The sequence below is a fragment of the Amphibalanus amphitrite genome, unplaced genomic scaffold, assembly GCF_019059575.1.
Source record: "Amphibalanus amphitrite isolate SeventyFive unplaced genomic scaffold, NRLGWU_Aamphi_draft 001201F_arrow, whole genome shotgun sequence".
Lineage (NCBI taxonomy): Eukaryota > Metazoa > Arthropoda > Thecostraca > Balanomorpha > Balanidae > Amphibalanus > Amphibalanus amphitrite.
Window position 1 is genome coordinate 95,008 of NW_024882695.1, and position 25,982 is coordinate 120,989.

General features: G+C 50.0%; 1 protein-coding gene across 5 annotated transcripts; it reads left to right on the forward strand.

The window, feature by feature from the left end:
* Positions 1–11: 11 nt before the first annotated feature.
* On the forward strand, positions 12–20,544 carry LOC122371072 (ecto-NOX disulfide-thiol exchanger 2-like). 5 transcript variants are annotated; one of them, XM_043347155.1, is made up of 19 exons: positions 12–49; positions 2,249–2,371; positions 2,662–2,802; positions 3,441–3,527; positions 4,009–4,218; positions 6,274–6,401; positions 6,775–6,870; positions 7,201–7,327; positions 7,668–7,864; positions 8,076–8,210; positions 8,660–8,811; positions 9,163–9,251; positions 10,655–10,761; positions 12,899–13,015; positions 14,723–14,869; positions 15,645–15,784; positions 16,561–16,673; positions 17,131–17,257; positions 19,502–20,544. In XM_043347155.1, exons 2-19 carry the CDS (start codon positions 2,272–2,274, stop codon positions 19,602–19,604), a joined length of 2,316 nt encoding a protein of 771 aa, XP_043203090.1. In that variant the 5' UTR covers positions 12–49; positions 2,249–2,271; the 3' UTR covers positions 19,605–20,544. The 5 variants fall into 5 exon arrangements, with proteins under 5 accessions (XP_043203090.1, XP_043203089.1, XP_043203088.1 ...); XM_043347154.1 differs by having other exon boundaries at positions 17–77; XM_043347153.1 differs by lacking the exon at positions 12–49 and adding an exon at positions 85–115.
* The last annotated feature ends 5,438 nt before the right edge of the window (positions 20,545–25,982 follow it).

Genomic DNA, 25,982 nt, shown 5'->3' on the forward strand with positions numbered 1-25,982 from the left:
TACGGAAAACATAAAAGTATTCAAAGCTGGGACGCGGTGATCGTCGCGGGTAGACGGAACGGATAAATACCAAAAATGTGCTTTAATTGGGCTCGAGGATCTGATAGAATTGCTCGTGAATTTGTTCTATATATTCTAGGGGGTTTTTATTGGCATTCGGGTGTGTGCATGGCATATAATTGCTTCTTTGTGGATCGTCTTGGGCATGAAATTTTTCTATTCTAATGCATTTCCTGGAAATACAATTTTATTCTCATACTGGTCATACAGATACAATGAATATGCATAACATGTCATTGTAAATATTGATAGGTCCAAAAGGCTGGCCTACAAATGCTGCAGGCGGCATCGGCATGGACATTGACATCAGCATGCCGTTTGAGGGATGCCGGTGAAAACAGGGCGCCGGAGGGCATATTAGTCACGTGACATTTGGAACTTCTCCCGCTCTATGGGCCTTCTATATGCCAAACGTCACGTGTAAATTTAACGAACCTTGATCAAATCGCCCCAGGCGCCCTGTTTTCACCGTCGTCCAGTTTGAGATCATGGCTTGCAGGCTAGCCCAGAAAGGCAGTCTCAGATGCTGTGAGGGACATTCACCCAAACATATCCTTGAACTCCAAGGGCAAGAACTTATATTTCAATTCCTTATATAGGTAGGCACTGCACTGTTGTTTGACTTCAAGCAAAATCCTTAGTTCTTAGTAAGAAGAAGCAGTGTTAGTCATAAAGCAGGTATCACACTTGTTTTTTTTTTTTTGCAACCAAGGAGAGGCGCTATGCCCAGAGGTGCTTTCTAGTCAAACCAAACCACACCTAACCAAAGCTGATCTAACCTTACCTACAACCTTCAACCTAAAACCTACAACCTACAACCTAACCTACAGCACCTCTCCTTGGTTGCCAGAATCAAGTGTGATGCCAGCTTTACTACCCAAGAAGTTTGTTTGAAGAACTTAAGTCAGTAAGCTGCAAACTTCCTGACTTAAGTTGTTACACTTTTACTCTGCTCTAGAAAAATGACAAATGTTTATCAATTTTGGCTGCTGCAGGGGGGGGGGGCTCCTGCCAGGCTCCTGCCAGGAGCCTCTTGGAAGGAGCCTGCCAAGAAGCTCCAGGCAGATCCAGGAGACTCTTAGCACAGGCTCCTGGATCTACCAGTGCCAAGGCTGCTGTGCAAAACATTGTATACATATTCTGACATTTTGCAAGCATTAATTTGGTTTGTAAGGCTGGCATCTGCACAGCCAACCAGGCTGGAAATATGCATTAGCCTGAATAAACAAGGTGAAGGCCGAAGGGTTTTGTTAATAAATCTATAAATCTTTTAACTGCTCTTGTAATCAGAAAACAATTATGGGTTAACAGTATTTTATCACCTTTAAATGAACTTTGAAATGAACCCTGTTAGACATATTAGTGTTTGCTTCCACATCATTGTCTTGAACAGCACTGTGCAAGCACAGTCTAGGATCAGCAGTTTGCTATGTAAGGGCCTACACTTCACCTCTTAAAATCTACTTTTGCCAAGTAACTTTGCTTTGCACAGCAAGATCTAGTAGAAATTTACTGTTTCAGTGTAGAACCTGCTTATTTTCTTAAAAGTTAACCCATTTTTCAAAAACTATTCATCACTACAATATTGATGTTTTAGGTGTCACTGTGCAGTTAAAGTAGATATATAAATAATTACAAAATGTTGTCAGTTTTGGTTGCTGCTGCTGTGGTTGCAGTATAGTGGCTGCCCTAAGTGACCCTTTCTGAGGATCTGCCAGGCCAGTAACTAAAAAATGTGTTGGTGAAACATGATGTAGGTATTTAATCTAAACAGGAGCATACTAGATATATGCACTTGAGTTGTGCCTGCCTATCAAATGGTATCACTCGTGTACTGAAACCAATGTTGGTGCCAGTCAGTCCTCAACATCTCTATCAATGATCAACAGCAAAGATCAAGATACCCAGGGACTGGGAAGACCATGTTGGGTCTGGTCTACAATAGACGTCCTTTGAGAATACAAATCTATTGCGATTTGACTAATAGTTGTGATGTCTGCAAGTGTGGATTATTAGAGTGACAGCCGAGTAAGAGTGGATATTCATTCATTCAATAGCAACTGAAAGTGTTGAGTGTGGGGGGAGGGGGATGAGAGTCATGGGTGCAATAATTGTTTAAGCAACCTGTATGTAAGTGAAATAAATACATTTATGGAAAAAAAAACAGCATTTCTTATTCCTTCCTCAGATCTGTGACATCCAGCAGTAACCATGTCTGGCTATGGAATGGGTCCTGGACCAGGCAACAACAACCAGCCTCTGGAGTTTGGTAACAGGCTGGGGAGTGGTGCAGCACCATCTGGAGGCACCAGTAAGCTGCAGCTAAATACAATCTCCTTTTGCTTTTTACATGTTTGTATTCCAGTCAATGAATGAGGAAATGTGGGTTGTGAAGTGTATGGTAACAATGTGGCAATATGATAGGTAGAGTGTTGCTTGTCAGTATCATTGTATGTGCTGCTAATTACACATACTACCTGCTTAACGATCTATCGATGAGCTCAGCTCATTAGCTGCTCATCACAGCTGTTTCTTTCTTAGCATACTCTTCAGCCACCTGAACGCGACCCCAGAACCCTAACTTCTGTTTGTCCCCGACAGATGGCTCTCCGGACACGTCTGACCGGCGCGGCCCCCGCTCGCGAGGCGGTCTGCGCGGCGGCCGCTCAGGTCCCGGCCGGGGGTACCAGGACAATGGGGGTCCGGACAGCGGCGGAGGAGACTATAACGGACGTAGGGGAGGTCAGTGGGGGACTACAACGGACGTAGGGGAGGTCAGTGGGGGACTACAATGGACGCAGGGGAGGTCAGTGGGGGACTACAATGGACGCAGGGGAGGTCAGTGGGGGACTACAACGGACGCACGGGGGTAAGAAGAACGGTGGAGACTATAATATGAACGCAGAGGAGGTAAACGGGGGACTATAACGGACGCAGTGGGGGGTCAGGACGGCAGGGGTGACTATTATAACGGTCGCAGAGGAGGTAAGAATGGCGTTGGCGACTATAACGGACGCAGGGAAGGTAAACGACTATAACGGACATGGGAGGAGGTCAGCTACAACGATGTCGATAGAGTAGTCTCGCACTGTGTCTTGCGCTGCAGTTTGATGTAAACGGAAACGTGAAAGTGTTGCTATTGTTTATTTTTTCTTTCATTTTAGGTACCAGGATGTGCCATTTACCACATATTATCGATCATGGAAAATGTTGTCTACTTTGCCCATGATTGCGTATCTGCTCCCCTGCTCCAATCTAAACATGGGAATAGTGTCACCTAGCCAACACTGTGAACCAACGGCCTCCCACTATTTTCCAAGCCTTCTCTATTCCCAACAACAACTCACCCCATTCACCGACGCCCCTCTGTGTTCCGGCAGACGGTCGACGCGACAGGAGCCGCTGGGAAGGCGCGCCCGGCGGCCACGGCGGCGGCAACATGCAGGCCGGCGGTGGAATGGCGCCAGGTACGGGCTTTGGTGCGATATGGCTGAAAGAGGTATCTGTGACTGAGGGGTGTATATAGGCAAACAGCGCTTATAGTGTACTGTAAATGTCTAGTTCGAGGCTTTGCTCGCGGGTAAAAGTATAAATCAAGTCGCAATCAGTCACACTGGCTGCTCTGATGTCATCGGTGCTTATTATGACTGATTTTGTGACACCACCATTCAGGTGTGTAACCATGACTTACCATGATGATGACTTTGACTCATTCTGCCGATTGTGTTCTCATCTCACTAACGCTATCAACCCCTGTTGACTCCCTCTCTGACTCTGCCCTGACTCTGTCTGCCCTGACTCTGTCTGCCCTGACTCTGTCTGCCCTGACTTTGTCTGCCACGTACCTTACTTCCCTCTGCGAACTCTGTCTCCCTTCTGACTCTGATTCATGTTGTCTCCACACTTGACTCCCCTCTGACTCCACCCCCCCCCCCCCTTCCTCTCCAGGCGGCATGTCGGGCCTCCCAAACAACGGCGCCCCGCTGCTGCCGGCGCCGCCCGGCCCGCCGCAGGCCATGGTGGGAGGCGGACCCGACCAGATGGCCATGGGAGGAGGCGGAGGAGGACCGGTCGGCGGAGGACAGTTTGGAGGAGGCCCGCAGATGTGGGACATGCCGCCACCGGAGCAGCAGCAGCCGCAGCCGCCGCAGCCGCAGGGTAAGGGAGAGAGGAGGGGGACGTATCAGCATGAAGTGCTGAAGGATAAGGGACGGAAAAGGAAACCTTAGCAGCCGTCATAGGGTAAGGGAGGAGGGAGGACGCCTCAGTAGCTACAGCAGCAGGGTAAAGAAGACGTGAGGAGGGATGTCTCAGCCCTGTTAGCGTGAAGGAGGGGAGGGAGAGAGACAGGTAACCCCTCTTGTCATGGTGGGGGAGGGATTGATGGACAGGATGGGACTGTCTCATCCTAACAACTATCGCGGTATCTCCCTTCTCCCCCTCTGCTCCAAGGTCCTGGAGAGAGTCGTCTGTGACACCCTGCTGGCCCACGTTCTCCCGTCCTTACCTTCCAGTCAGCACGGCTTCCTTCCCAACCGATCCTGTTCATCCAACCTCAGCGTGTTCCTCAAACACAGCTGGGACTCCATCCAGGCTGGTGCTCAAACTGACTCCATTTATACTGATTATTCCTCTGCCTTCACCAGTGTCAACCACATCCTACTCCTCCACAAGCTCCAAACATCCTTCAACGTCACTGGGCGCGCTCTATCCTGGATCAGGTCCTACCTAACCAACCGTCGTCAGAGAGTGGTGCTAGACGGCATGTGCTCTGACTGGGCTCCTGTCAGATCCGGCGTGCCGGAAGGGAGTGTCTGTGGTCCCCTCTTGTTCATCTGTCTTACCGCCGACCTGCCCACCCTTATCCAAACCAACTGTATCATGTACGCAGACGACATCAAACTCTACCACCGCATCACCTCCCACTCTGACACAGAACTGCTCCAGGCCGACCTCAACCGTCTCTCCACCTGGTCTGCTGCATGGCGTCTAAAATTAAATCCTACCAAATGTCATGTCATCTCCTTCTCCCTACGAAAATCTCCCATCCTAGCCACATACACTCTAGATGGCACTACCCTACAGCGCCGATCCGAAGTCCGAGACCTAGGAGTAATCCTCGACTCCAAGCTTACGTTTGCCGCCCACGTTGACCAGACTGTTGCCAAGGCAAACCGGATGTTAGGACTGATTATCCGTAGTATGCAACTGTCTCGACGCTACAGCAGAGCCGCCTTTGATCACAAAACCATGTTGTGTACGTACTACGCTCATGTGCGTTCAATCATCGAGTATGGCTGTGTCATATGGGCTGGAGCGGCTGCATCTCACCTGACAAGGCTCGAGCGAGTGCAGCACAAGTTTCTGATGTGGTTAGCTCGTTACTCTGACAGGCGCTCTGACGACCTGGACTACTTGGTTTTACTCTCACATTTTAAAGTGCGCTCCATCAAGTCTAGATTCATACAGTACGATATCATGTTTTTATTCCACATTCATCGTGGGAAGCTGGACAATGATGTGTTAGTCGGTGCGTTCGGTCTTGCCGTACCGGCACGGAGGACGAGGAGCACGGTTCTGTGGAACACACCGCGCGCGCGAGTGAACACTGTGCAACGATGTTTGTTTGTCAGGATCCCAGCTGCATGCAACTCATTCTTGCTCCATGACCCGACCACCGACTTCTTTACTGGTAGTTCATACTCATTTAAAACACGCGCTATCGGCTTCACAATTACGCAAGGCACTTTCATGTGATCTTTTACATCATACTCACGTGCTTTACTTTTATCGATCTTGTTTTATCGAACGTTTATTCTTATGTAGGTACTGTCATCTTGTGTATTGCTTGTGTGTAACTGACTTCGTCAGTAAAAGGGCGATGGGCCTGTTGGCGATCTAATAAATACAGAATACAGAATACAGAACAGCAGGGTGAAGTGGGGGAAGGGATTGTTCCTTGGGCCCTGCTTCTCTAGTAGAGTGGGGGAGAAAAGAGTCGATGGTTGAACCACCTTAATTGGATATTTGTGTATTTGAATGTGTTTTATTTGTTCCTCTCCTCCTGTATGATACAGCTTCTGCTCATGATTACCCAATTTAAATTAGTGTCTGGATCATGCAAATGATAGATAGGAACGTAAGAATCTTCTGGGATCAAAGTGTTGGCGCCGCAGCCTGTCACACTTCTAACCCCTGCGTTCTGTGTGACAGGTCCCAGCATGATGGGCTATAACATGGGCGGCATGGAAATGAACAACATGGGAGCCATGGATATGAACAACATGGGTGCCTTCATGGGCAGCGCCGGCGCCGTCGACCCGAGCATGATGATGACTACGGTAAGGAACGGACCAGGAGAAAGACAGATATCAGATGGGCTTGGGGCGGAGAGCGGGACAATGGATGTGGCCAGACGTTTAGCCCTTGTTGTCACACATGAAGCTGCCCATACTGCTGGTGGGTGATCACTGATCAATGCTAGATCAATCGAGGCTCATGACTCTTAAGTATGGGATGCTCTGTCTTATTTCTGTTCTGGGTTCTAATATTCAGCAGGCTGTAGCCAGGTTTCATGTTTAGCATGTATCACTGATGCGACCAGCTGGCTTGTGGTGAAAAAACTGAGTTATTGACACTCATTGACTTTTGCTGCAAGAATACCCGCATTTTATGCTCGATGAAATCAATACTCTGACCTTTTCTGTGTTTCAGGGCCAGTATAACCTGTTACCAGCCGGGATGCAGCAGCCGCTCTACCCCCAGTTGCCAGGCACCTGGATGCCAGATGGAAACTTTGTCCCCATCAAGGTCTGTCAAAATACACAGTGAAGTTTCGAGACCATAAGGACATGATGCGTGTGGAGACTTGTTTACATAAATTAGGATCCGTTTTGCTTTCATTTTAGCTTCAAATGCGATAATGCTGGCTCACATTTCTCCTGTCTTACTTTCTAGGAGCTGATTTTTACTTGGCTCAGGTTGCTGGGAATCTTATAGGCAACCGTGTTTGCTGAATGACCATGAGTTCTTCATTCTACGTCATAGGCGATGCAAACGTCAGTTGTTACCGGCAAATTAGAGTCCCTAGCTGATTGCTGGGCTAATTCCTTCCCCTAACTCTCCCCTCGCTATCCCCAGGAGGTGATAACGTGCAGTGAATGTGTGCTCTACCCTCCCAATCCCAACGCGCGGCCACCAATGACCCGCGAGCGGCCTCCCGGCTGCCGGACGGCCTTCATCGGAGGACTGCCCGAGAATATTACAGGTGAGAGACGGTGGGAAGAGAGAGGAGGGATGAGATGGAAATGTTATATGTGGGTGAAGGAGTGAGCGGGGATGTGGGGAAGGAGGCAACATCACCGATTGGAAGAGGGAAGGGAAGGGGCAACACAACCGATGGATGACTGTGATGGGGGCTAGATAGGGGAAGAAGATGTCAGATGCTATTAGCGCGGAGTAGAGTATGTTTTGGAGTGACCATTTAGGGGAGGACAGTAATAATTTGGTTAAAATCTGTTTAACCGTTATATGTCCCTTGCTCATCTCTCTCAGAGTTCAGGTCGATGGTAGACGGTCCTTGACCCCCTGCCCCCCCCCCCCATCAGAGGACATTCTGCGGGACGTGTTCCGCCGGTGCGGCGAAATATCCAGTTTGCGGATGTCGCAGAAGAACTTTGCGCACATCCGCTTTGAGCTGGAGGTGTACGTCGAGTATGCCATCATGCTCTCTGGCTACAGGATGAAGATCCGGGACGAGACGGACGCCGCCAACACTGGCAGGCTTCACTGTGACTACGCTCAGGTACGGGGATTCGTGTGACCATGTAAAATTTAGATATAGGGTGGTGCTGTGACTATAATCACAGGGGTAGGCGCAGGGGGTTGGGGCATTGTTATGCACTCAACTGGTACGGGGATGGCAGGTCTGTAGCCCGTGACGACACATACGAATGGGAGTGTCAGCAGCAGCAAATAACCCGACCTGATCTGACCTGACCCGACCTGACCGGCAGGCCCGGGACGACACATACGAGTGGGAGTGTCAGCAGCGCGTGCTGCAGCGGGAGATGCGTCATCGGCAGCGTCAGCTGGAGGACATGAACCGACCGCCGTCACCGCCGCCCGTCAGCCATTACTCGCACCACGAGGTGAGGGGGGGAGAGAGAGAGAGAGAGAGAGAGAGAGAGAGAGAGAGAGAGAGAGAGAGAGAGAGAGAGAGAGAGAGAGAGAGAGAGAGAGAGTGAGTGGGTGAGTGAGTGAGTGAGTGAGTGAGTGAGTGAGTGAGTGAGTGAGTGAGTGAGTGAGTGAGTGAGTGAGTGAGTGAGTGAGTGAGTGAGTGAGTGAGTGAGTGAGTGAGTGAGTGAGTGAGTGAGTGAGTGAGTGAGTGAGTGAGTGAGTGAGTGAGTGAGTGAGTGAGTGAGTGAGTGAGTGAGTGAGTGAGTGAGTGAGTGAGTGAGTGAGTGAGTGAGTGACAGCAAGGCCCTATGTACCAGTCTTGGCACTGTCTTGGTTGGCAGTCTCGTGGCAGGTTGTCTAGATTCTTCAGTTCATATTCCCCCCGCTGTGCTGTAACCTCCAACTGCTCCTCCGTCTCCAGGCGCAGCAGCTGCTTGAGAAGATCAAGGAGGAGTCGACGTTCGGCGAGTCGGTGCAGCTGCTGACCACCTGGCTGGAGCGGGGCGACTGCAACAAACGCACCGCCGGCAACTTCTACTCCATGATACAGTCCACCAACTCGCACGTCAGACGGTACGGGAACGGGTGTAGGGGGAGTCAGACGGTACGGGAGTGGATGGGGTGCAGTGAGGGAGTCAGACGGTACGGGAGTGGATGGGGTGCAGTGAGGGAGTCAAATGATGCGGGAATAGGGCTTTAGGGAGGGCTTTAACGGGACGGAATAGAGGGGGTGGAGGTAGGGAGAGTCAGACCGTACGGGAAGAGGCGGGGCTTATGAGGGCGCCGTGAGACGGTACTAGAATAGCCCCTACTCCCCCCTCCCATAATTATAATTGTCCCCGACGTAGTATGCCATTAATCCCTTTATTCTTGCTCCCCGCCTCCCCTTCTCATCCTCCCCCTCCCCTCCCTCTCTCCCGTCAGACTGATGTCGGAGCGCAGTGTCATCGAGGAGGAGCTGGCCAAGATGAGGGAACAGGCGCGTCTCCGTCAGCAGCAGGTCATCGTGCAGTGTAAGTGGACGGGACAGAGCGGGAGGACGGGAGAGAGCGACGGAGAGGCAGGTAGGTGCGCCGGACAGGACGGGGGCGATCGGCAGGGGGAGGGCAGTAGAGGAAAAACTCGTCCCGAATGAGGCGTAGGCTTTGAAACGGGCTACGTGTAAGTTCATTGCAAAGACTCCTTATATACAGTATAACGGGCTTCAGTGACTCGTGCAATACGCGTCATCGATAAAGCGTTTTGTACTAGTGCACCCTGTTTTACTGTAGAGAAGAATCGCTTGCAGTATAATCAAGTAGCCAGAAGATCTTTAATATTTCACTCTTATTTACCACGCTCTTTTTTTTTTTTGCAAATTTATTCATGTTCTCATATTTCGGTCTTACATGATGTTTGTATCGCTATTCGCTTTCTCAGATGAGTCACGCACTCTCTAGAACCAGTCGGTTGCGTTTAGACCGGTCTTCCCGCTGCTCTGCCTCTCGCTGGATGGATCTCTGCCCTCCTCGTGGCGGGCCGCTGCCGATCGCCCCTGTTGTCTGATATGTTCGGTAGGTGGCAGAGCTAGTCACTGTCTGTGAACACGGCCTCACGGGTCCATATGGCGTGCTTAGGACCGGTGTGTGCGAGGCCACCGGTCCGTTTAGACTCAGCATCGCTTAATCTCAGACGCCGGTAGGCCCATCTGAGACAGTTTTCCGTCATGGTTTGGATCTGTGACTATGTTGGTCACTAGAGGGTCTGTATGGTCGCTCGGTCAGTTGATTGGGCACATGCCAGTCATGGACCGGCCGCGCTGAATTGGTATGATAACCGTATGTGCTGGTATGCCGGTATGACTTTTCAGGAGCCAGGCCATAAACGGTATTGTATGATGTGCTAGGCGTTTTTGACGATAGATGAAGCTCGTCACGAGTTAAATAAAAAATCATTTGGTTTTATACCCTTATTCTATATTATTTCATGCCGTGAAATACTTCATCAATCTACAAAACCGCTTAGTAGGCATTCAAATATGTTCAGTGCGCGTCCTTTCATCTGAAACCAGTGGAGATACCCTGATCAGTAAGGGATTATTTTTGTTGTTGGTTTTCAGATGTGTTTGCATTATTCGATGGATATACCTGATATCCAGTTTTTTTTTTTAACTCGAACAAATTGCGCTCCCTTACTGAGCAGTGCGTCTTCTGCACATCCAGGGTCACTTGTGATTGGTCCACGCGGCCCAAACAAGTCGCTGATAAGTCTGCTGTGTCTGTACGGTATACCTCATGTTCTAGTCTGCCAGCTTGGGGCTCACCTGAGGACGTCTGCCTGACCGAACGGTATGCACCTGGACGCTGATTGGCCAGCCCGGCGCGCGGCGCGCTCTGATTGGTCTGACCTGACGTGTACGGTACGCATTGTTTTCTAGTCGGCCAGATCGAGCGAGTTTTCTTGGCGGCCTGCCAGCAGAAGGTCTGGGACCACTTCAGCAAGGCACAGCGGAAAAACATTGAGCTCTGGAAGAAGCAGGCCTCGGTAAGAACCGCAAAAAGTCGCACGAAGGCTCATTGGCCTGTTAATTCTGCCATGAATTGCAGACATGGATTATGTTTCAGTACTGAGACGGAAAATATCCCTATGTCTATACATAGACCTCTGTATACAGAGGTCTATGGTCTATATGATCAAAAACACCTTCGTGCGGCTTTGTTAAATAACAGAATATCGGAAAGTGTGTGGACTGACAGCTTTAGTGTCTCTTCACTGTTCTGGTTCCCCTTTCCGATATTTTGCCACAGGAAGTAAGTATTGAGAATGCAATGGACGAATGGTTGAGTGAATTACCCATAGAGATATTATATGGGTACGTATAAGATCTCATGGAATCACCATCGTCAGGGCCAGGAATAGGTGTCGCCTTTTCTGGCGATGGGGAGTGGGGGGTCTTACACCGCGGTAAGTGTACATGTACGGGATGCCGCCCCAGCGCAGTTTACCTCCAAGGATGCCATTCGCCTTCGAGTTGGCAATTTCAGCCAAGAAAGCGATGCGGACGATCGTGCCGATCGTACTAAAGTTACGCTTTTTGCAGCATTCTTACGAGATCCTGGCGCATCTGGTAACCGATAACAAACAGCTGTCAGTGGATCAATTAATTGGGAATTAAGCCCATCAACGCATCGGGTAACCGAGGACTAGCGACGGTAAACGCACCCTGGTAACCGAAAACCATGAGTGACTGTCAACAAATGCAGTAATCGAGAACTAGCGTCTATCAACGCATCGGATAACCGAGAAGTGGCAACAACCAACGCAGTAGGTAACCGAGAAATAGCGGCTGTCATCAGATCTGGTAAAAGGGAACTAGAAAAAAAACGCAATAAGTAGCCAAGAACGGAGCGACTGTCATCTGATTTGGTAACCGAGAACTGGCAACAACTAACGTAGTAGGTAACTGAGAACTTGTGGCTGTTAAAAGACCTGCGAACCGAGAACCGGCAACAACCAACATAATAGGTAACCGAGAACCTGCGACGGTCTACGCGTTGGGTAATAGAGAACTGTAACGGCCGAAGCATCTGGCAGCCAAAACCAAGCGGTGCTGTAGATATAGGTAATAGGAAGCGAGCGATCCCATGACTCCAAGACTCAAGGCATCAGGTAAAAGCAGCGAGTTGCTCCGCGCCTTTCAATCTACCCGGTATAAGGAAACGAGCGGCCCACCGACTGTCAATGATCTGGTAATGAACATCGAGCGGTCGCGAGCAGGCATGACGGGCAGCTGCCGACTGTGAGAGCTACAGCTGCTGGTAACAATTCGAACAGCCGAGTAACAAGCCGCTATCGGCACCAGAAGCCAGCACGGCCATCGGACTGGAAGGGACCGAATCTGCCTGAGGGGGATGTGTCTGACTGTGGTAAGACAGCGGGCGCTGGTACTGCAAACTGCTTAACATTGGAATGACGGTCGTGTTCGCCATCTCAGCGGCACGGTTGTTGGTACCAGGCCGCGGTGTGTCTCACTCGGCTGAATTTGATCCAACTCAGGCTGGGCACCCGCGCCGAGCGGAGTACGAGACTACGGTGGCGGAAGGCGACTCGCTTCTCTCGCCAGTGATCTGTGTGACATCAGCTGACCGCAACGAAAGGCGCAACGGACTGTTATTATGGAGTATTTGTTATTTTAAAGTTACTTGTACTATCATTTGAAATGCGTTGTCCTTTTACTGGGTGATTGTCGTCAAAAATGTTATTGAAAGCTGTGTGGTAATCCGGATTAGGTGAAATACTGCTGCCTAACTTGACTTAATATCCCGTAATTTCTTCATAAGCTTTCTTTCGCCTGATGTTTCACCATTATTTACCCCAAAACCAATGGCTCCTTCATTGTACTTGATGCTTACCGATGTTTTCCTACAGCTCCTTCTTACTTGTTCTCTTTGGTGTTCCTCTTGTCGATACGGATGAACTTTTCCCTGCATTTTCGACCTTTCGTGTACCCATTTCAACCCCGCCACCCGTCTTTGTTTCCTCCCAATACCATATACGTATCAGACTCGAACCTAGCCACCAAACCTATCCTTCCCACCATAGTTATTATCCTTAGGGTCCTCAGCCGTCCCTCCATCTCAGCCAACCCACCCCGCTGACGCTCTCTGCCACGACGCCACAGGAAATCAAGAAAATCCAGATCGATGAACTGTCCGGCGAACGTGCTGACGACGAGATGGACCTCTCCGATGACGAAGAGCCTTCCAAGAAGAGGGCGCGCAAACAAGCTCAGGACGAGGTGAGCCGGGAAACTGGTGGGTGTGTCACCGCATCGGGACATCTGATCCATTTCATCGACTTTCTCAGTCCTGACCCCTGTGACCTGACCTGACCTGATCTGACCTGACCTGACCTGATCTGACCTGACCTGACCTGACCTGACCTGTCCTGTCCTGTCCTGTCCTGTCCTGTCCTGTCTCGACTGCGGAACCCCGTGATGGCGTTCTGCCGTCCCCTGCCTGCCTCTGAGTCAGAACGGTCTCCTTCAAAAGTAAACGAAAAACTGAGAACGCCTAAAAATCTGGCTGGTTGCTGTTTACTGGTCAGGTTTTATTCTCCTACACCAAGAAGATAAATTAGAATCATAGACAACTGCATTACTTAACCCGCGCCCGGCTGGGGGTCCTGGATTTCCACGCCCTGCTGGGGGGGGGGGGTTTGAACACCCCCCCCCCCCCCCCCTTCTAAATCGGCTCCTGGGCCACGTAGCGATACGCAGAAGGCGGCGTTCGAAAGAGCGTCAAAAATAATGAGGAAATCACTTCGGTCAATTTTTTGGTCAGGTCAAAGGTCAGGTCACCAGAGGTCATTGAAGGCAAAATTTCGCCGATTTCCAGGTCGAATGTCGAAAATTTCCAAGAAGCCAACGCATAACTCGGGAACCAATAGAGCTACAGCGCCGCGGAAAAGCGCATTCGATAGCCCAATTAACGCCCTTTCTGAGTAATTTTCTCAGATTTGACCTAACGTCAACGGTTTTGCCTGCAGGGGGCAAAAACTGCAAAAATAGCCGATTTTTTCGGAAACTGTTTTTCTGCAATAACTTTTGACCCAAGCCTTGTACGAGCTTACTTTTACCGGCATCGTGTTCCTCTCGTCAAGACGCATCGAATGAACTATATTGACCTTGAAAGGTCAACTTGAAAATTTGACCTCAGGTCAAGGTCATGACCTGACCGGAAAGGGTCATGTTGCATATCAGTCGATCCGTATCGTCGAGCTGAACACATCTAAGGCGTTTTCATCGCTCTAGCATGCCTCTATCAAAAGTTATTTGCGAAAAACTGTTAGATACCATTCGTGACCTAAGATGACCTCAGGACATAAACAGGGGTCACGGACACTATTTTCATGTTCAGTGTGTCTAAACCACTTGTAATTCAGTGTTTGGGAGTGTCTATAATGTCTTTCGTCCAAAAGAGGCGCATTTCAATTTTATCCCATTGACTTATAATGGGGAGGTCGCAAAATTGACCTGACCTTAGGTCATCGATATCAAAATTCTGAGATATACATTTTGTACATGCTATTGCTCTTAGCAATCGCTGAAAGTTTCAAAGCGATCGGTCACTCGGTGTAGCTTTGACAGACATTGAAAGTTTTTATGAGGTGAGGTCACTTCAAGTGACCTGGTGACCTGACCTTGAATGACCTTGGTCTGAAATTTTCACAACATGTGTAGAATTGATGTATGATAAGGTGTACTAAAAACGGCGGCGCGGAGCGCCGCCGTTTTTGAGATATTCGCGAAAAACCACAAGGGGGGTGTTCAAACACCCCCCCCCCCCAGCAGGGCGCGGGTTAATCTGGCCTAACCCCACCCGACATAACCTGACCCAACCTAAACCGCAGTAGGATGACACCACGGACGCTCTACTGTCCGCCTACGCTCTACTGCGGTTCTTCGCCTCTAATGTGGCCTGACCCGTCCTTCCGCGCCCCACAGCAACACGACGCCACGGACGCACTCCGCTGTCAGCTGGAGGCCTACAAGAACGAGGCGGAGATGGTGCGCCACGAGCACAAAGAGGAGCTGGACGCCAAGGACGCCGAGATGGACATCATGAGGAAGACCATGCAGAACGTCCAGCAGGTCGGTGGCACAGACGGGGGCTGTCTCCCCGGGCGTTGGTGTCTTGGAGGGGGTTGTAAAGCGACCAATGAATACGGACCTCTGCTTGCCGAATGTTTACTTGTTTCAGGTACAACTTAGCTCAAGGTGTGAATCTTTGTCTTTGTTGAATTTAATTCTAAACGTTGTTTGCACTAAGGCATTAAATACAAAATATCTGATATGTTGCGGAATCTCTAGGAGCAGATTTCGCTAGACTTTTGATTATCGCCACCTATTTGCTTACTCTCGCTATCACACAAACCCAAAGTCTGTCATAGATTGGCTGTTAAAACCTGCATGTCATCTAACGAACATCCGCACATATCGGCTGTTTTGGGGTGGCGATGACCTCTGAAGTCTGCCGATGCTGGCAATACTGCTCACCAAAGAGCGGCCACACACACTGAAGTTTGTAATGGTTACTACCAGCTGCAACCACCACCACTGTGGAAGTCGTCCCGCCTTGTTCGGTGCACTATCGCTGAACGGTTTATCGGTGCTCTGAATCCAAGGCTGAGTCTTAAGTATGATGCTAAGATTCACCGTATGAACTTTATATCGTGATCGGTATATTGGTTTGCATAATGCAATTCTACACAATCGCTCGCACGCCCTATGACAGACCCCTCAGCATCCCACAATAAGACCTCAAGCACCGCATTTTCAATAGAACGCGCACTTGGTCTCGCGTCTGTATGAGACCGCTACTTCTCATTCCCCATCTACATATGACCCCCCCCCCCCCTTCCTACAGCAACTGCTGACGACCAAATCACGCGAGACCGCCCTGGAGCAGCAGCTGCAGCAGCTGAAGGCGCAGCTGGCGAGGCTGACGCCGATGAAGAACAAGAAGGATGGAGACGGCAAGGAAGCGGTATCCAGCAAGGAGAAAGGGTCAGTCGCCGATATTGTGGGAGGAGTAGTAGGGGAAGGGCCGACAGTGGTCACGGTCTGTGGTTTGGTAGGGAAAGTACGAGTTCTGGGCGATTCGGAGTGGTCATAGTCAGGGTAATGGTCGGCACTGTGTGCTCTTTTTGTGACCGTTGTTCCTCAGTCTGTGGGATATGGGCACTAAGGCTGCGGAATGACACGGGTTGTGGTACCATGAAAATCAAACTGTCGCCATCAACGCGGCAAAGTGCTGGTAAAACGTGCCCCTGTTTCCGCCCATCCCAAGGCCCGTCCGGTGGCAAGGCACAGAATCGGCGGGTGCGAGGCATTTCTTTCACAAATTATCACGCATAAAGAGGGATAGATATCCTACATTTATCGTGGTTAAGCTTAGAAATGCAGTTGGCTGGCAGATTGTTCCTTTACACGTTGAAATGGCTTAGTTAATGTCAGTCTTAATCACAATGATCGACGATAATGTGATTGACTGATAAACCACTTGATGGCCTAAATCCATCACGAAGCGGTGTTTGGGCAGACATCTGTTGCAGATGCCAAGTCAACTCAACAGCTTGTTATAGGCTAATGTCGATTTCTCTTTTTGGAACCGTTTGTGTGTGTACCTTCAACCGGCATGCAGAGATCGGAATCTTGCTTCTCTTTCAACGAGACGCAAGATGATATATTTTCCCTTCCATTCAAGAGTGTTTCATTCCGGACCTCTCGACACTGTCCTCCTGCACCTACCGTCCTCCTCACTGAACTATGTCCTCCCGCAGTGCCAAGGAGGACACCTCCGGCGCTACCGAGGACTCCGAGCAGGCGGAGCGGGACGCTGCCTACTCTCCCCTCCCGGCCGCTGCCGTGGACGGCGGAGACGCCCGTATCATAGGTGAGCTACGATCGGCCGTATCGACGGCGCGGCTTCTTCGTCCCCTGGGTGGTGTTGGGTGTCGGGACTCGCACTGAACTCGGCAGCGAAATGTCGGATTGGGTTGGCCGCGTCTCTGACCGAGAAGCGCGCAATGCTGAACTGTGTCGGTGGAATGGACTGCATGTGTGCTATTTCCGCTTCGTAGATCGAAGGTGACTGCCGCACCGCTGATAGATAAAATGTGTTCTTTATTTCATCACACTATGTGTTGTTTGTTAAAAATGCGTGCTTATTTCAGGTGCCTAACATGTAGTGCAATAGCTTCCATGTCCATTTATATATTTTTAGGCATTGAAAGGTAAAAGCATTTCAATCGGCCTTGTCACAAATCCGTCTTATCGGTCACCTATTATCTTGTCATATCTCATATCTGTCCTACCCCTGTCGCACTTTGACACCACCCGCCCCGTCGCAGGTCTGTCTGCTGCGTTCCTGAACGTTCACCCGGAGGGCGCCAGCTGCGACTACATCTGGTCGTACCTGCAGCAGTTCCCCGGATACGTGCTCCTCAGCCCGCGAGACGTGGAGACCGCGCTCGGCAGGTGAGCAGCGCGCGAAAAAAAATGGCGGGAAACAGGCAGAGGTGGTGGATATTGATAGTGGATAGATTGAGTATGTTACCATGTAGATAGATTGCTAAGATAGATAGCTCAGATAGATTGTAGAATACTCGTATGGATTGCTATGTTTATGTGAAATTTTTAAGGGCTGCGTAGTGTTGACATTGCTGAGACGTCTCCTTTAATTTGGTGTTTATCATTGTGTGATGCATTTAAATTGATGCTGAAATGTCTTTTGTGTAGCTGTTATAATATGTTACGGTTAATTTGAATTGGCAAAGATAACGTAATGCTGGATTGAATGAGAAAATAGCAAAGCTGCTAGGCCTTTTATGTGCGCCATTGATACAGCGTGTGTGGTGATAGGAAATATTTGTTCTGGATCGAACAAAGAGAAACAACTGCATCCCACCCCTTGGCTAATTAATGTCTACCGCCTCTTATGTTTCACTTTAATCTCTGGTCCAGCATTCCGGGAGTCCGTTGTTTCCTCGGCGCGAGGGATGCAGTTGGCAGGGCCATTCATTGCCGACGCCAAACAAATGTTTGTTTGGTGTAATTCGTTTCTCTCGGCGGCTTGTAGAACACGGGTGGTACTAGCTGGTCTGCGCCTCTTGGCGGCAGCATAAGTCTCAATTTGACCTCGCGCCAGCATCGTGCCTAGGATGTGAGAGAGTTGAATGAATTATTTACAACCAACTGATTGTTTCGGATAAATGTGATAGGTATATACGAGTATCTCATCAATTGCAATTTGCAAGTGACTCGTGTTCCTATATTGAGCTAGTTAGCTCCAAACTGACGAGAGAGGGCCACACGAGACCCAAGAGAACTGTAACGCCATCTGCCTGCTACGCGTTAATTTTTCTATTTAAATTGTCACCGGTGAACCGGGCGTGAGAAAGGTGGGGTGGTGGGTCCGTGGTGTCATTCGCAACGAGTACTGCTTAGCGGGGCACACGGGCCCAGGGCCACCCATTCATCCATTCGGACAAAATTTATAAATAATTAAAACAAGGAACGTTGCTGAGCAAATGTAAACTTGAGTTTACACTGACGCTTTCCATGCAGTGTCGGGAAGCTCAGTGTGACTTTTAGTGTGGCTATCTGAACAAGTCAGAAGACCATCAATTGTGTTAGGAGGCGTAGTGAGGGACGTGAAGGTATCTAGACCGGCTGTAAGAAGCGGGCCAGGCTCCGTCTGGTAACTGAGTACTGACTTGTGGCATGTAACCTCCGATCGGTAGACTGTGACCAGGGTTGGCAGGGGGTGGCAAAAACTGGTTTTGGCCAGTGGTTTTAACCGGTTTAAACCGGCTGGCAGAAACCCTGGTGGCAAGAACTGGCTAAAACTCAGATGGCCAAACCTACAACTTTTCTAGTTAGGAATGGATTTGAAATGTACAAATGCATTTCTGGTAGTTATATAGATGCAATAAACATTCTGAAGCTGCCTCATCACTTATCCCTGCATGTCAATATGACATCCATGTGTCTATGCATGTATTTTCCAATATGTCTATGCATGTCAATAGACATCCCCAACAGAATGTATTTTCATGTAGGGGAGAGTGGGGCAAGACGGCCACGGTAAGTAGGGTGCCATGCGGTGCCGTGCGCATATCAGGGGCAGATACCCCTTCGTACTTCTGATTGTGCAGGACTCGCCCAGTCACCCTTGCACTGGCTCATTTGTCACCCCCAAAAGGCATCTCACTAGCTCCTTATGGAAAGCCCATGAAAATGTTTCTGAGTTATGAAGCATTTCAATGGTCAATGTCACTTCTGTTTGAAAGCATAAAGCTTTCACCTAATTCTTCTTAAAATGTTTCATGTACAAATTCATGTCCAGGCATACCATTGTGATATTTCTTAGTTTTTGCCAGTTTTTGCCACTTTTTGCCGGTTAAAACCGGTTTAAACCGGCAAATGGCATAAACTAGTTTTTGCCGGCAAAAATGCCAACCCTGACTGTGACCCGTGCATGTTATCAACGACACGTGATGTTTGACCTCTGATCTGTGATCATTTATAACCTATCAATACCAATGCTCCTGGTCCGATACCAATGGCCGGTGATCTGCCGACCCCACTGATGCGGTCAATAAATCAATGATGATCGATTTTCATGGAATCAATGGCCACTGACTTGTGATCTGCGACCCATAAACAATACCCTGCCACCAATATCATGCCCCTGATTTCCCGTGTCGGCGCCATCCTCAGGTACGGACGCGTCTTCAAGGAGGTAGTCTCCGGCGTAGGGGCTAAACTGGAGCGCAAGTGGACATTTGTCGGATACACACCTCCACCGCAGGAGGCCGAGTGACGTCACACCCAACGGGCACCGCCATTGGCCGAGGACGGGTGACGTCATCATAAACGGTACTGCCCATTGGCCGGAACTCGAGAAATCGTCTGTCCTTCCCAGGGAACCGCGCATTTTGACGGCGAGCTTTCGACCGCCAGTCCCCAAGTATTTGGATGGTTTGGTGTTCACTGCACTTAGCACTGCAGTAGACGTGCATAGCAGCTCATGAAAACATTGTTCTGTTGCGCTTTACGAGCTTGCTGTTGGGGCCGGGTGTCATAAACTGTAAAATATGACGTCATAAACGGAAATGTATGACGTCTATGTGTAACTTTGACAGATATGACATGTGACGTCATATCGATGACCATGTGTGACATCTCGATGATGATTGAACGTGTACTGCCGCTATTCTCGTGAAGGAAACAGTTCACAGCGTATTTCAAGGCACTGCCTCGACTCTACTGACTAGCTGTAAGCGTCTGTCATAATCAAAACTGTGGTTTGTTTTGCAGAAACACGTAAAACGCTACTGTTGTGCTTATTTTAGACATTGACTTCGTAAAACATGCAGCCTGCTGTAATGTGACAAAATTACCACTGAAGTTAAACACGGAATATTTGTACAACATGTACAGTGCACCGCTGGCGGTGCGAGTTTGTGTGTGCGTGGGTTAGCGTTCCTATCGCTCACAGTATATATCGCCTTTCCTGCCACGATGTGCGTGTGATTTGTGTGTGAGTGGGTTGGTGTCCGTATCGCTCACAGCGCGTACCGTCTCTCATGCTGTGCGGTGTGTAAGCTTGTCATCAGGTTGATGGGTTTGCCTGTTCGAGTTGAAGAGCGTTGGGAAAGCCTCAGGTCTCAGTCTCGAGCACGAAGGTACGCCTGTGCTGGTGGAGCACCGACCGATAATGTTATACGTACTTGTGAGTCAATAAACGCCTTCATTATAATGTTTGATGCATTTCTGAGGATGGATTTGGACTCTGTTTTTTTCGCGCATAATATTCCACTTAGTGTCTTTTTTCGATGACACTGTCGGCAGATATTCGTCCTCCTCCCCCCACCCTCCTAGGGGGAGGCCGATCGTCCCTGTCCCCGGTACCGTGTCGGATCGCCCAGTCTGGGCAGCCGCCAGAGCACCGATCAGCCAAAACCAATCGGGCTGATGAGCCCCTCCCCCCCCCCTCCGCCCCCTCGCAGATTATCCTCCCCACACCCACCCACACCGTCCCGCAGACAAACGCTGCGGCCCCCTCTGGGACACGGCCTGCCCGCCCAGCGAACATCCCCGCCCGGTATAAACTGTCGGCAGTCGTTGCTAATAAGTCGTGTGATGATGTGTGGAGTGGACTATTTGGTTATTTATATAATGAGCATGCTAATATATAGATAGCGGTAAAAGTATACCGGTGTTGCAAGTCTGAGTATCATTTTTTACGTGTCGGCCTGCACCTCTGTCCCACAATTTCGGCGAGAGCGAGGGGGAGAGGGAGAGAGAGAGTGGATCGGGCCATGGCCGCTGTTGGCAGTCCTCTGCCGAGCCATATTGCCGGTCAAATGGAGGTCCGACCGGCCTAGATTGCTGGTAACTGGCCGGCCAGACCCCACCGACATTGGTATGCGCAGCGTCCGACAAATTTCGACCACAGAACGCAGCTGAATACAAACCAGGCTGAAGAGTCGAATGCTCCGAGCTTCCAGAACCGAGATGACGCCGTATTACCTTATTCCGCGGCTTCTCGTGACCTTTGCCAGCGGCGGCTGATACTGGGCCGTGACATTTTATATCCGTGACTCCAAGGCTGACATTTGACTGTTTGCTTCACGAGCAGATTCGTTAAGTCTTAGAAGATTATATTTAAGGCGAAAGGTCAACTGACGGCTATTTTTCGTACCCGTCTTATTCTGGCGGGTAAAAAATCCCCCGCACTACGGGGGCGAAGGGCGTCACCGGATGTAGGACGTTGACATTAGGTACAGCTTGCATGGCCCTCTAAGCACGGTAACTGCGAAGCTATTGGCTTTTCCGATGGATGCCACTGGTTATCTGCGATGCATCAAGTCATCTTTTACAAATTTCCCCGTTTCTCTAGTAATCAATGCCTCGGCTCGGTCTTGTGGCTGGAATAGATAACCATTTTATCGAAACAATCCCTAATGATGATGGCGATCAAGATTACTTCGCTAATGAAAGTGAGCGTTCTGCATCTTTATGAAAGGAGTAATCCGAGAAAATTACATCATTTGTTACTGTAGCAAAAATCAACTGCCCGATTTCCAAAGAAAGGAATACATTTTCTGTGGGCGTTTTCATCGCACCACGCTGGGTTCAACGGGATGGGAAGGGATGAAGGGGAATGGGGTATAGTAGTTACGAGCCTAGTCTTCGACCTTACTTACCTGACATCAGATGTTTCTCAATCAAACGTTCGCATCATGTTTCAGCAATCAACAAAATTAAAGCATTGATGTGAAATTCATTGTTAGCGAATCGGGTGCGACTGTGTGATTACAGCACATCTGTATCGACTTCGCAATGACTCCTCGACCTGAGGGGCTAAAGGGCCAGAGCCCAGACTACGGCGCCCTTTACAAGCCACCGAGTCCCATTCCCATCAACCCGAACCGCTTCTACCAGACCGCCGGTTTCGCGAGCATCGCCAAATGCATGAAACACTCGCGGCACATGCTGGCCGCTATGCGCTCGGGCCAGCACCTTTTCGAGTACCTCGACTCGCCCAAGTCCTACCCGTCGCACCTGCGCCTGCCGGACATCCTGCGCTCCAACATCCTCGACGACGAGTTCGAGGAGGCCGCCGCCGACCCGCGCCGCATCCTGCACCCGCTGCCGGCCAACATCAGCAGCGCCCACCGACGCGACCTGCTGGGCGTCGCCTCTGCCGCCGAGTTGCCCCGGAAGCGGCTCGCCGAGTTCGTGGGCGAGCTGCGAGTGATCGGTGCCGTGCTGCGCTCGCTGCGCAGCATCCGTCTCGGCTGGTTGCTGCGCCACGAACCACTACCGCTGCACTACGTGCGGCTGATCCGACGCGAGGACTTCGACTGGCTGGAGCCGCTACTGCCGGCCGAGAAGCGTCTGCACGCTGACGGCGCCTCGCCCTGGTCGTGCCGGCGGCCGGCCAGCTGTGGGAAGCCACAGCCCCAGCACCTACAGCGGAGGGGAACGCTGGCAGCAGGCGGCCGCCGCGCCACGCTGGTCGACCGGCGCTCGCTGGCGCCCACCGAGACTCCGGAGGAACGCGACGCACACGCGCGAGGTCTTCTCACCTGGCAGGAGCTGACGGCCGGCACGGAGGGCGGCGAGCGGGCGGCTGGTCAACCGCCAGCGCATCCGCCTCCCTGGCAGCTGGTGAAGCGCGCCGAGCACCGGCAGCGGCACCTGCTGCACATGAGCCGGCGCTCCGACTCACTGGACGCCCAGCGACTGCTCAGTCAGCTACAACGAGTGTGCGCCGACACACGCGAGCGACTCTTCCACATCTACGACCACAGAGTGCTTCGGTTAGACGCTGAGCGCCGACAGAGAATGGCGCATAAGTACCTCAGCGTGCAGATGGGCTCCGACGCAGACGCGGCGCTGCAGCAGATGCGACTGGATGTAGCGCGTCGCGTGGCCGCCAGTAAACCGGCGGTGGTGCCCGCGCGCTGGTACGTCCTCCTCGAGAAGCGCGCCCAGCAACTGAACGCCGGCGCCGAGGTGATGGACGAGTTACGCCAGCTTCTGGACCCGTTCATCACCAACGAGTTATCGACGTTCACCAGCGCGGCGGAGCGTCTGTGCCTGCTGGTGATGTCGCTGCCCGTCTACGAGCTGATGACGCCGCGCTGGCAGAAGGCGCTGATGTTCGTGCTGGTGGAGGTGATCCAGCACCACGAGGGGCTGCTGCACCTGTGGCTGCAGACCCGGGCCTACCACGACTACATCCTGCAGCCCATCTGAACGGCGACGCTGCTGCTGTGCGCTTGGTGGGATGTCCGATCAGTGTGGCCGTCTCACTGTGTTATTCAGTCTTACCGTCCGAAATCGTCTCATCGTCCAAAACCGCCTCACTGTCGTAAACTGTCTAAAACCGTCTCATAACGTCTCAAATGTTACCGTTGATAATGACACTGCAACACAAGGCCGTTATTCAAACGAATCTACCGCAGCACTCATTTGTTTCCGTCCGACTAAATTACAGTTATGCTCATTTTGACTGACTCACGTCTCTCATTTTCGCACGCACGTATTATGATAGAAACCGGTTAGTGAATTGAATATGTTAAAGATTTAATATTGCTCAAATGCAGGCATTAAAAGCAAACAGGAAAGCCGCCGAAAAAACTCAATGAAAGCGTTTTATTGCCAACAGACGACAAAGGATGACAGCGACGGAAGCGAGGCATTACTACGACATATACGAGTAAACCGGCTGGATCATAATTTTCATTGCTAAACTATCAAACGTTAACCCGCGACCGCCTGGGGGGGGGTCGGATCCGACCCCCCTCCATTTTTCTTGAATAACTCATGAACCGCTTGCGCTATCAACTTGAAACTTCGCATACCTTCTCCCCCATCAATTTGACGTCTCCTGTGCAATTTTTAAGATTTTTTTTTTTTAATGTTTGAGATATATCGATTTTAGTGATGTAGCTACATGGCGTTTTCAGTCAAAAAATGGTAAATGTTTAAAAATCGCCAAAAATCGAGGTTTTAAGTAAATTGCAAATTAAGGACAGGAAAAGACGCAGCTCAACGAGTTCTTTAAAATGGCTATCTCGGATTTTCCATAAAATGCGTTTTTCACCCCTAAAAATTCAAAAAACTATATTTTTTGGAAAACAGCTAATAAAATCCAAAATTTTGAGAATTAAAAAAAAAACGGAATGCATGTTATAGAGCTCTATTAGAACATTAGATGTCCCAAATTTCAACTTTCTGTCTTGATTTTTGACCCCCAAATTGTAAAAAATAGCTCCAACATGCATAGGGCATGGTGACGTCATAAGTATTTTTGCGAATTAGAGGCACTTCTGAACATCGCATGTGAAAACAAATGGCACCACTAGATTCCTGGGACAAAGCTCGTCTAGAAGTGCATTTTTATGTCAAAAATAAAAAGTTGAAAAATTGACTTTTTTCTTAGCCCTCGTTTAGTTATGTATGGAATAAACGATTTTTTATGCTTTCAATGCACACTTATCACCAGCACAGTGACTTGGGGTCACATATAACCATTACCATCGGATTTGGCGTGAAAAATAAGCCATTAAACATGTGTCGCACGCCCATGTAGCAGAAAGTGAAAACCGTGACCTTTCGTGACCTGACCTGACCTTGACCCGTACTTAGTATGACCCCTATACGCACATGGTACCTTCACTAGGTCTTTGAGGTCATTTGTGGTGAGTTTCGAGCAGCAGCTATCGATTCCGCTGTCCGTAAGCGTAATCATGCAAAACCCCTGAATTTGACCTTTGACCTGACCTTGACCCGAAAGTTGACCTCAATCTTAAAATCTTAAGAGTGCTTTGGGAAGGTCTCGTAGAGACCTTTCGAACGCCGCCTCGCGGGGCTCGATACGACCATTGGTTCTCGAGATAACAGGGGGGGTCGGATCCGACCCCCCCCCCCCCCCCCAGGCTGATGTGGGTACGGAAATAGCCCATGCGGTGCCGGGTTAATGAGGACGTTTCATGCTAGCCACGCTGCAAACTTCATTCACTATCGTTAGATCGCAATGATCACGAATCTTGTGGAATAGCTCGGCGCAGGAGGGTGCAATTATTGGATCGCAACACATCGAGGGGAGGGGTGGGTAGGTACCTTCAGTAGTACCTAAAACATCAGCATTCACCGGCACCCCTTGGCCCTTCTTAGCTCGGCTACCGGGCCATGTAGAGAATTCAAGGCAAAAGGTGTCATCTTTATTATTGCGGGAATGTTTAATTAATCAAGTCAGGTCACGTTAGGTGTGTTTTTCTCGAATTCAGCTTTACAAGTACGAGCGTACCACGTGAACTAATAACGAAAAAAAATTCATGGAAAAAACTTTGACGGCTTAGCTATAATAGCGCTTTTATAACGAATCATCAAAAAATCACCTTCATCTCACACACGTCTTGCGTGCCACTTTTCGTCTCTTCCCGTTGTTTCCGAGTTTCCGAGTCTGCTCCTCGCAGCTGGCGGAAGCTGCTTTCCGCTGTTCAAAATATTAGCCGGGATATCGCTGCAAACTCTCAGCGGCGGCCGTGAATCATTGCAGACACTGCACTGTAAACAGACGGCTCTGAATTCCTGCCGCTCGCAGTGCCAAATGGTGCATTTGTTTTTGCAGCTCTTGATCCCGTCCAAGCCGAAATCGAAATGGGATCGGCTATCAGCTGCA